The sequence below is a fragment of the Talpa europaea genome, assembly GCF_964194135.1.
Source record: "Talpa europaea genome assembly, chromosome: 14".
NCBI lineage: Eukaryota > Metazoa > Chordata > Mammalia > Eulipotyphla > Talpidae > Talpa > Talpa europaea.
Window position 1 is genome coordinate 29297647 of NC_140082.1, and position 12143 is coordinate 29309789.

Here is a 12143-nt window from a genome sequence, read left to right on the forward strand (position 1 = left end):
ACACTCCGACTTGACCTCCATGTTGATTTTTATACTGTTAAGTTTCATTCTCTTCCCCGACGTTCTGTGATATCATTCTTTTTTTCTTCTCCAAATTCTCTTCAGTGCCTTCAATCTCCTGGGCTGCTTTCTCTTCTCCAAATCCCAGCTTTCCTAAGTTTCCATCCTTGCTACTCTTCTTATTCTAAATCCTCATCATGACCTCAACTGTCCCATCACTGATGGCTCCCCAATAGGCAGCTTAAGTGACGCCATGTCCCAAGACCCTGACTACATTGTCTATGCCTCTGCCTATTAAATCTGATCATGGCCCACCCCTATCAATTACTTCTTTCTGCAGTCCCCAAATAAAGTCCCTTCAACAACCCCCACCACCAACAAGGGATGCAAGGGTCTTCTCAGTCTAACCGACCCTCCTCACCACCTCATCTCCTGCCATAGGCCATAGGCCACTTGCCTACTTCCACCACCCAAATCTCTCCCTGTTCTGAAATATGCTAGGTTCTCACACTCATGACTTCCCTCTATCTGGAAACAACTTCTTCTGCCACAGAATCTTAAAAGTTACTTTCTTCTGAAAGCTTCATTGGTCATGCCAGCACTTTTGTCTTCTGCTACCGGAATAGTTACACATCTATTTCCTCCACTGACCATGGGATCCTCAGCCACAGAGCCTGCATCTGAGTCATGTTTCTATCCCAAGTTTCTAGAACAGCAGTTGGCACAGCATGGACACACAAGAACATTTGTTGAATGTGTCAACAGACCAATTCATAAAAAGGACAATAGTCTGTCTACAACTAAAAGGTCTTGTTATTTAGCTCATCAAAGTCACACAAGATCCTGGAATATTCCATCAGTTCCTTTCTTAAGGTTCAAATACTTGTCTGTTTCAGCCCAGACCCCATGGGGTGTTATTGTCCCTAAGCTTTGTCCTTAGGAACAAGGTCCTTAGGACTACTGGGCTTACCTGTGGCCACTCACATGATCCTCCCAGAGTGCCCCTTTCTTCTTCCTCTTTATTACTTTCACCCCCTTTATATTCAGGGTCCAGGAAAAAGTTGGGGGTAAAAAAATGTTTTTGTAGCTGAATGACAGGTGTTACTGAAGACCATTGCCCAGTAGGTCTACAGTCAATCACCCTTTATTGACACTGGTGTTGTGGTGAGTGCTGTGTCACCTCAGTTTTATATCCCAAGTTAAATTTCAATCATTAAGCCTGAGCTGTGTTCCTGCAATAAGTATTAAGATGGTCTCATATTGCCTAAATGCCTCCTTAGCAATCTTGACAGTTTTGAGTATTATAAGAACTTTCCTTTACCTAGTGATTTTCAGGGGGAAACCCAAAAACCAAAACCACTAAATATAATGCTCAGGTTTGAGAGAGCTGAAATTTGTCATAGTGAAAAGACCTAAATTTAATAATAAATAAGACTATTTGGGCCTCCCCTGGTGGCGCAGCGGTTGAGCTTTGGGCTGCGAAGCTGCCTGCAGCCTCTGCAGCTCTGGTTCAATCCCCAGCCACTGGTGAGGGTCCCTCGTGGCACGCAGACCTCTCCTGCCACCCACTGCTCCCCTCAGCAGTATATTTCGTCAGTCTGCCTGTTCTGTTCCCTGCTCTGGCTCTGGTGAATTCTCTCACCCTCCCACGCTTCTGACTGTACCCAGTGCTTGTATAAATAAATAAATGAATGAATGAATGAATGAATGAATGAATGAATAAATCTTTAAAAAAAAATAAGACTATTCATAAGTCCAAAGGAAAGGCAAAGAGCCATCGTCCCAAAGATTCAGCCACCCAGTTTTTTCTTCTTTTTGTTCTGTTTCCTTTCCTTTGTTTCTTCTGTACCTGTGCCCCTTACTCTGTCCCCACCTCCAGCCTGAGGTGCGCTAGCCAGTTCCGGTGCTTGCTCTACTTAGAATCTGTGGTGTGCATGCTGGTCCCTTCCTCACTCACAGGGGCAGGTGGGAGTCAGTGGGGAAATATAAGAACTTCTTGGAGCTACTTGGTTTCAAGGGAAAGAACTGCATCAATCTGGAACTCTGGATGTTACTAATTTAGGAGCTGCAGAGACAACCCAGAAAAATGAAGAAAAGGGCTTTGTGTTATAAACATGTGCCTTTAGCTGAGGAGAATGACTATAAAAGTCCCTATGGGGGGGCCTCCCTGATGGTGCCAGGGGTTGAGATGCAGCACTATGAAGCTATCTACAGACATGTGGCATGAGTTCGATCCCTGGCTAGGGAGGTGACCCACATGGCACAACAGACCTCTCCTGTTGCGCCCACTGCTCCCCTTAGCAGTGTATTTCGGTTGTCTGCCTGTTCTGTTCCCAGCTTTGTCTCTGGTGAATCCTCTCACCCTCCCGCACCTGTGGCCTGTACCCCAGTTCTTATATAAATAAATAAATCTTTAAAAAAAAAAAAGATTCCTTATATGTATACATAAACACACCTCTTTTTTTTTTCCCTCCTGTCAAATGCTAAGACCAATACTTTTAAGCTCTGGTCTTTTTAAGTCCATTCTTTCCTTCCAACAAACACAGACGCTCACAGTGGGGTCATCCATATTCCTGTATCTCTTTCCTTCAAACAGACTGGCCAGTGAACAAATTTCTGAACTATCTCAGCCTTTGTTTTGATAATTCACCTAAGCGTTCTTCTACACACACACACCAGTTTCTACAAATGGGACCCAAACTACAGCCTGCTGCCTGCTCTGCCATTCCTGTAGGAGCCGCTGACATGCAAGGAAGATTACTGCCCTGCTCTGCAGTTGTATTTGATTGAGAATATCTTCACCTTCCACTACTGGGTTTAGATTATCTTCCTAGATATTTGTGATTGGCACCTTGGCATTTCATTTCTGACTTTCTGGCTGGTTCTGTTAGTGTCTGAGAAGTAGAAGGTGGCCATAGGACAAAACTAATCCTGACATGCACATCAAAACCAGACCAAAATGATAGTACATCAGCAGAAACCTTCCAAATTGGTTTTGTCTCCCAATTTTGTCAAATACTGTTACACTTCATTCTCCTTCAGTGGCATGAAAGTGGGACCCCAGCCACCTGCATTCTTCATGATGCTGATAGAAACTGTCAGACCAGGATCAATAATGTTGCTGGTCCTCATGCCTTTGTGGTGACTATTTTTGGTCTAAATGATAATGCAAACAGTATCTCATAGATATGCCACAACTTCAACCTTATTTATCATATTTGGCTCAATTCCTGGAACGAGGGGCAGACTCTAACTGGGCAAGCTAATCAACTCACTGCTTAAGGAAGCCCACACTGCCTCTAGAAAGAAGTGCTCCATGCATATGAAAGGTCGTTATGTGAATCCAAACAGAATTCATTTGGAGCTCTCGTGACATGTAATAACTTTTTTCTATAACTGGAATGATTCCTTTCCTGGTGTGGGTTTTTATCATTTTCATTAGATTATTTCTTCAGAGCTGAAGTCACAATTTGTGTGTGTGTTAGATCTAAAAGTAAAGCTGTCACTGCTATTAAATTTTTATTGGACCTGCTCAGTCTTTTCCAAATTTCACAACTTGACTGTCACCAGGGATGAAAGATTGTGAGCTCGTTGTTACAGACAGATGTTATAATTAAATATAAGCAACACAGTCATGTCCTCCATCCACAATGCTCTGCCCTGTTATACAGCTAATACATATTAATTTTTATATAATAATTTATAAAATATGTGTATGTGGTTGTTTATGTTCTGTTCATGCTAAGGCAGGTAATTATAAGGGACTGTTTTTTTTAAATGAGGGCAACTGACTTAAAATGGTAAGATCAACTTATACCCAGAACTAATTTTTGTTATAGACAAATGAAAAGCAATTATACATGTGAAGCAGAGAAAGTTACTCAAATAAAAAATATACTAAAACTTGAAAATTTTAAAATCTAGCCTTTAATGATGTATGTGATAATAGCCGAGATGAAGAGCAGAGGCCTTGCCCTGGCTCTGATCTGGTGATAAGTGTCGCCTTGGTTTCTTAACCTCTCTTACCTCTCTTTCCTCATTTGCAGAAATAGGTACATAATAACAGACCTGCTTCATAGGCTTTTCTCCAGGGCAAATGATAAAATGCATAGAAAGTACTCAGTAAATGGAAGCACTTAGTAGATGGTGGTGGCTACCATTGCTATATTATTACTACTGAAGAATTGTTAAAATTCTAGACAAGGAAAGAACTACCATGTAGTTCATCTACCTATTCAGATTCACTCAATTAGAATAACATAATGTCTTCTAAATATAAAAGAGACATGTTTGCCATTTTTAAATATATAGAATTATTTTTAAAACACAAAGGGCAAAATTTTAAATACCTATAAGGCTTTCATTCAGAAATACTGTAAACATTTTAGTATGTCCTATATTTCATTTATAAACCTTTTTATAAAATTTTAATCTTGCCATTTATCCTGTTGGCTTGAATGTTTTTATGTGTTAAATATTCACTTACAACATCATTTTCAGTGGTTTCTAACTCTTCTCCAACCAAATGTGTCTAGAGTGTTGTGCCTCTTCACAGCGCTTTCCCTTGGTGGTGGATTCAGCAGGTCAGCAGACAATGGGTCTTTCTCTCATGCCAGTGTGTAGCAATCTGAGGACAAGATGTTAGATGGTGAATTAGGGTGGAAATCTTTGAACACCTCTAGCCATATCTGAACTCTGATTGTGTTGAAAGCAACCACAAGAACATAGTGTTAGATTTGCTTCCTGCCAACTCAGCATCACAACACAATGTAAATGGCCACCCTCCTTTGCCTGGCTCGTGTGCATGTGTGCAGGCGGCAGGAAACGTCCAACAGGGAGGCCAGCCCGGGACAGAGGGTACCACCACAGTTACCAAATAGCTTCCCCAAACGTTTTGTTGGGGAGACTGACGAGCCCATCAGTTATCAGGAGACCCATGGGCACCTTCTTTTTGTATTTAGTGAAAGTTTTCCTGTGACGGAAGGGTCTGCCTTTGGAAGATTCCTAAAGAGATTAAAACATATCAGAGATGAGCAAAGGTTTGCATTTTAAACCATAGAAATGATGGCTCTTTTGAAGAAAGGCATTCCTTCTGATTTTCTTTATGACTGAATTTGATGCCAATTTAGATTGGCAGCCCCAGCATCTGAATTTCCAATCACCTCCAAAGGAAGGTTCATTCTCAACAAGTCATTGATATGGCTCTGAGGATGACAAGTAAAATTCTGCCATGGAAATTTACTCACCATGCCTTTGCTAATCAGATTCTGGGTAGATATTTAAGTCTATGTAAATAAGTGAAAATGAACTGAAATCATTAGTGATTGATAGACTAAGGTTAGAAGATGTAAAAACACTGAATGCAGGAAATATCACCTTAAAAATAATTTATTTAAAAGTGGTACTAAAGGTCCTCTCTGGTGGCGCAAGGGGTTAAGACACAACCTATGAAGCTGTCTGCAGTTACTGCATCACGAGTTCAATCCCCAGCCAGGGAGATACCCACATGACACAGCAGACCACTCCTGACTCGCCTGCTGCTCCCCTCAGCAGTGTATTTCAGTCAATCCGCCTGTTCTGTACCCCACTCTGTCTCTGGTGAATCCTCTCACCACCACCCCCCACACTTCTGGCCTGAACCCTAGTCCTTGTATGCATAAATAAAAATTTAAAAAAATTTTAAAAAGTGGTACTAAAATCTGTTATGTGAACCTGCTGAAGCTGAAAAGAAAAAAGAAAGGTGGAAACTGTTGTGTATACTGGGGTTTTTAATTGTGTTACTATAGTCAGTAAAATGAATGTGCTCCCTGAAGCTAATGAGATTTGTGTTTTATGTTTGTGACCAGCAGAGGTGGCTGACGGTGATGAGAGACTGGACGGCATTTCTCTGCCACCAACAGGTAAAGCAGTTAGTTATTTTTTCATCACCCGCTGGAAAACACAGCACATGAAAATATTTGCATTAAAAATGTTTTTAATATTAGCGATACCATTACCTGATAAAACTGCTTCTGTAACAGGCCCCAATCATAGTAATCAGAGGTTCTCAACGCCCTGTGTTCAGAGATATTTTTCCACATTGAATATGAAAAGCTACACTTTTCTAATATTCTGTTTCACATTCTTAAAAACTTCAGAACAGCAAGTCCTAAGAACTTAGTATCATAACATTTTGCTTCCTGAAACCTCTGGACATAAAAAGATATTTCATGTGAAATGTTATTTTTTTTAGAACCAGGATCACCAGTTTTGTAATGAAATTCACTTCCATCTGTCCTCTCTCCATCTCCCCTAAGTAGGTTTTGTGAGGCTGTCAGTCATTGCTCTCTATATAAGGTGCAACCAACAAATACTGTTTTAATTGAGTGATTCAATAAACCATTCTATCCAGCATGGGTGGCACAAAATCAACCAAAATACATTTTGTTGACGTCATTTGCTATAATATTAATTCATAGACACAATTCTGATTTCACATTATTTGTATCCCAAGTAATACATCCGAACCTTGTGTCCTGCCCCAGTGAACTGGTGACAAACAAGTTATACCCTCCCTAAGAGTCCCGGAGCTCTTTTCACTTCCCTCAAAATACCAGAAGATTCTCTTCCCACAAAACCTAGATGCCCCCAAAATCCCTATACATGAAAAAGCTTAATCAATGTTTTCTCCTCTAAATTTGTGGTGGTATGTTTGAAAGTCAGCAAATATTAATGGAGTAGCCAGTCTGCGTAGACACTCCCCTCGGTCACGTGTTCCCTGAGGGCGTTTATCCTGAGATGACAGAGAAAGCAGAGCTCACAGGCCTAGGGTAGGCCTATGTTAGTTCACTTCAAAGCAACAAGAAAACAACCATGTATGTGATCCAGGGCTTTTTCTGTCATGGAGTAGCTGCACCACAGAAGGATGGGCAAATAAATAAGTCACATGGTAAAAGAGGGACCTATTTACATCAAGTACCTACGGTATGGAGTCATTATGTAAATGAGGCTTCTCTTTGGCTGTGTTTCCACATTTATGAATTTGGAGAACTGCCATGCATGATCTCTATTGTTCCTTCCCATTCTTTTGTTCTCTGAATCAGGACAACTCACATCAGCCCTGGTCCACTCCCAGCAGATGCATGAAATACTACTACTAATGAGCTTGCACATTTCAGGAGGCCCTTTGGAGGAACACCATGCGGTTCTAGCTGTGTTTTCCAGGGTTCCTCCCTCCATCCCCCAGGGCGTTTTGCACTGCCCATCCAGGCTGTCATCTGACACTAGACTTTCAAAAATTATTACTATTTGAAAACCATTCCTCTTTGCATCTTCTTATCTGAAGATGTAAACTGAGAGATGTTTCAAGTAAGAAAATGGAACCGGGGATGGCAGAACAACCTCACAGAACTGAAAAGACTTTCAAGGAGTCTAAGAAGGAACGTTAGAGATCATCTAGTCCCATCCCTTCTTTTTATCCAGTCCTTTTGTTTTACAGGTAAAAAAGCCTGAGGCCCAGAAACACTATATGACTTTCTCAAGGTCTCACAGCTGGTCGGTGGCCTGGCCGGAGCCCAGGCTTCTCAACTCCCAGCTTTTGTACCGCATAGCTTTCTTATGTCTAAGCCAAAGCCAGCTTTTCTGTGCATGTTTTTCTTAAGGATCCTAAGAGATGATGTGTGTACTCATCCCTTTAGGACTGCATTTCACTGTCTCAGTCTTCACACTCAGAATGTCCATCTGCCTGACTGTCAGTGCAGTTTAAACTCATGGCATTCTTTCTTAAATCTTGCCCAAGACTATGAGGTCACAATGAAGACAGTAGCAGAACAATGAAGACTGCAGGCCTTTTTACTAGACTATCAATAAGTAGTTGATACAAATTAATAAGCAGCATGATATCATTTAGAAAAGGGTAAAAGAAATTGCAGGTTGGTGCACAGTTGTGCAGTAATGAAATTAAATAACCTTGATAGACTAGCATATCTCTTGATTGAGTAAAACCCTCAGTCTGGGAGGCATCTCTGAATACAGCACTACTCAGCTAATGAGGGAGACCACCCAGTGAGGACCCCATGAGGCCTGCACATGCGGCTTCTTCCCTGGGTTTGAGACTCGCTGCTGGACCTTCCTTCTCTTGTTCATCTGAGCTGGCAACAGTCCTTTAAAAAAGAGATTTAATGTCTTCATTACCTTCGTAAGCTCCTTTTTCTACTTCCAAATGTGTGTGTGTGTGTGTTGGGGGGCTGGGAGGGCTGGAGGAGGAATGTAAATCCTTCAGTGTTTCTGTGAACCAGAATTGTCCAGGTCAGGGTCAGGCTGTCAGCGAACGCTTGTCTCTTTCCATCTAAGCAGCCTTCTATTGGTCTCGTTTTAACATAACTGTATACAGATTTTATAGTGGAAAAACACATTTTCTTCATTTCTTTCCCCTTACCCCTATCAGTAAGCCTTTGTAACAGCTCCCAGGCATCAGTGCTCCTTAGGTCCTGGTGAGCAAAGCCAGCCCTCAGGCAGGGGCGGGCAGAGGCCTGCTCATGGTTGCTGCTGCTGCTGCTGCTGCCTGAGGGTGTGGCAAGTCCTCGCTCACCAGGAAGGAAGTCACCAGGATTTGGGAGCCTTTGCGTGGGGAAGAATAAAAGCATGTAGAGAAGGCTTCTGAATTTGAAGTACGGTAGCTCAGAGCTCATCAGGACTTCATTTTTTTTCATGAATTGGCATTCTTTTGCAAGCTTTTAAAAATTACAAAGAAAAGTATAAGGAAGAAAATGCAAATGATTTTAATTTTACCACCCAGGACAACCATTATTTGGGGGGTATGTGTGTGTCTTTTCCCTAGACTTTTCTCTATATTGATTTTACTTATTTAAATACAAGAGAGATCAAATACATAAAATTTTGTTTCCTGAGTTTTTTTTACCCTACCAAGCAGTTTCCATCTTTTTACAAATTTTCACATACATTATTTTAATATCTGCATGATATTTTGGGTAAATCACTTTTTTACAGGTAAATCACTTTATTGCACAGTGAAAGAAAATGGCTAATATAAAGTGATATTTAGTAGTAAGACACATTCATGGACTTTCCTGTAATAATAATCATTACATACTTCTAATGGCAGAAATGACTCATTTAGGACAACTAACACTTTGTTAAAAATTAGTGATTTAAATATTAAAAAGATACCTCACCAATGATGTTCTTCCTTTATTCAAAATACCGCCTTCTCACTGTGTCATAGAAAAGCATACAGTTCCTCCTTGGGGAAGTAGCTCCCCTTCATTTTCTTGTCTCTGTTGTAGGTCACATATTTGACACCAGGAGAGAAAACACGGAAGACACAGAGCCAGATCTCACTGCCTAGTGTTCCATTTAGAAACATCGTTCCTTAGCCCATGTAACTTTTCCGTTTGAATTTCCTCAAAAATCCACTTAGCATTTCAGGTTACTGCAGAGTGGGGATGTTCTGTGAAGTTTACCTGTCATGTTTGAATACTTTTCATATACTTTCTTTGTAAGATGTGATAATCAAGACTCCAGGTTGGTATAATATTTTTTTAATCATTTTTAGAGTGACTTATCACCTAAAAAGTCCAATATATTATTCAGTCAGTTCACTGTCCATTAAAAAGACGTGGTTCTTTCGTCCCTTTTTCTTTTTTCATAAACTCAATGTGAATATATGGAGTTTCGAGCATATTTATGTTAATGTAAATTACTTAGATGCAGTATAAAGGAGAATGGCTCTTTCTGGTTCTAAGAGAGCAACTGTGAAGGCCAAAATTAATTAGACCTTCATCAGATTAGAAGTTGAAAAAGCTATTTGAAGAGACGGGGTAGCTCTGATCTACTAGATAAAATCATTTACGATATCATTTCTCCCCAAAACAACCATTTGTAACTGAATAAGTGCAAATGAAATATGAATTCTAAGAAAGAAATCCTTTTCATGTAGGTTATGTCGACACAGTGACAAAATAACTAATTAGAAGGTAAGCAGCTCAAAGTAACCTGTTACCTATCTGAGATCTAACAGATATTTTAACAGATGGTTTTAAATGTGAGTGGTCCAGTGTTTTGGCATTTATGGCAACTGGCCACAAACATACTGAATTAACATCATATATTTTATTTCATCTCTACTACACTTGCCCTCCAGTTTATATGAAACTAACATAAAAATCTGGATTTATTTTAAAGAGATACCTTGCTATGTGGGCATTTGTTTTGCAGTAACATTTACCTCCAGATTCCTTTCTCTAATAAGATAGTGAATTTAAAACACATTTTACTTAGAGATGTTGCATTTACACCTCATTTAATGTATAAAACTAATTATCTTGAATCTTTGGCAGTTGACCCAAAGACCAAAAATTGTCTTGAAAGAAATCTGGACTGTAGAAACAAACCCTAGGGGAAAATTTGCTGTGCTGACAGTTTCACGCCTATCCCTAGCACTTATGTTACAAGTCATAGTGTTAGAGCCAAAATTGTAGTAGAGTTCCCATAGTCCAGCCTCTCATTTTGCAGGTAAGGCAGCAGAGAAAGGGTGAGGCTCATGTTTGCCCGGGGCCAGGTAACCCATCAGTGGCCCTGCCTAGCCTAGACCCAAATCCCTTACTACCCTGTCCAAGGTACTACATCATGGCACACTGTACAGTCAAACCTGGAACCAGGAGGGAGCTCTGGGATGAACAGTATTCCACTGAAGACCAGCTAATCACCGAAGAAGAGACGAGGCATCCCTGTAATGTGACAAAGTGGCTTAGGTGTGGCTTGTGGAATCTAGCTAATAGACATCTAGCTAATACACATCTCATATATGTTTGTCTTTTGTCTCTGTGAAGCTACAAGGAAGAGTCAAAGAAATTACTCCCATCACACCCTGAATGAGCCTTGTACATTTCAGGCCAGTTCATAATCCCTTCCCTGAAACAATCCCTTTGTTCATCAAGTGGTCTAATGAAGTACTGTGATCCAAGGCTTTTCTTTTTCTGCAACACGTTTTAAAATTTGTCTTCTGCCTCTCGGAAGGTAACATTTCTCAAGGAAATTGAAAAGATTAATGAGTGACCATTCTACTCTATTCAGTAGATGAATATGTTGCTAATAAAGGTAGAAACATTTACAACTGTGGGATCTGTTAAATATATACCATAAGCCTGCAAAAGCACTTCCTTCCAAGACTGGGAAACAGCTTGGATTTTTCAATACTTGAGGAGGGGTGGGGATTATTCAACTCACAAATATGTGCAATGGATCCACAAATTGGAAATACATATCATAAAACTGCAACAGTAAAATCATATTTTATAAAATAAAATTGTATGTGTGTTTACTTACTGTGACTACTGTGCAGAATTTATTCAGAAATCCTTTTTATAGGCTTTCTTAGCAAAAAAAAATTCCATATCTATGGATAATGTCTGAATCTTCTGTATATATGTTTTATTAATATGTAAATATTTAGATTTTTTAAAATTACTATGTTCTTTAAAAAAAAAAAATTCAATGCAAGTCCAGTTGTGGAAATGGTGTATAACTGTGTTGTGATATCAATTCCCATGATGCTCTTTATGTCCGTTCTGAAAGAATACAATAAATTACTTTAACTGAGTATACCTGTTTCGTGTCTATGTGCCAATCCTTGCATGTTTGTGAAGAGGAGTCAATATGATTCATTAATTAAAGGGTATTAATTAATAGTCTGGTGATTGTACATAGAAAATTTGGGCTCCTGATGAAGTTAATTTTTTTCAAATAGATAAACCGGCAGGACTGTTGCCAGAAAGTGTCTTCAAAGGTAGAAAGTCGTAGGCTCTGCCTGGCAGTCAGATCAATGACTGCAAGTCCCACAGTAACACTTGAGCATTAAGTACTGATATTCTTGAAGCCTAATTTTAAATGAATTAGGTAGCTTTATAATCTTCACTTAAAAGGTTAAGCCCTGCTTCTATGGAAACAACACATCAGAAGGACAGATCAATCTTCTCTAATGCAAAGTGGCTGTCAAAACTTAATTGCTTTACTCTCCTCTCTGAACACAGGAGGGCGCTACTCCTCACCAGGTTCCTGCCTCCAACTACTTACAAAGGGTATTCCCAGCCCCCCTGTGGAGGGCCCCCAGAGCTAATCCCAAGATCTCTTTCCTAGGCCTGTTT

At 40.1% G+C, this 12143-nt stretch overlaps 1 protein-coding gene across 1 annotated transcript in view; it reads left to right on the forward strand.

Annotated features, from left to right (window-relative positions):
- BEND7 (BEN domain containing 7) overlaps positions 1 to 9346 on the forward strand; it is a gene marked incomplete at both ends in the record, with an annotated part of 74555 nt that extends 65209 nt beyond the window's left edge. Inside the window, 2 exon segments of the mRNA XM_084253779.1 lie at positions 5850 to 5900; positions 9285 to 9346. Of these exon segments, the coding sequence (XP_084109905.1) occupies positions 5850 to 5900; positions 9285 to 9346 (113 nt within the window).
- Positions 9347 to 12143: the final 2797 nt, after the last annotated feature.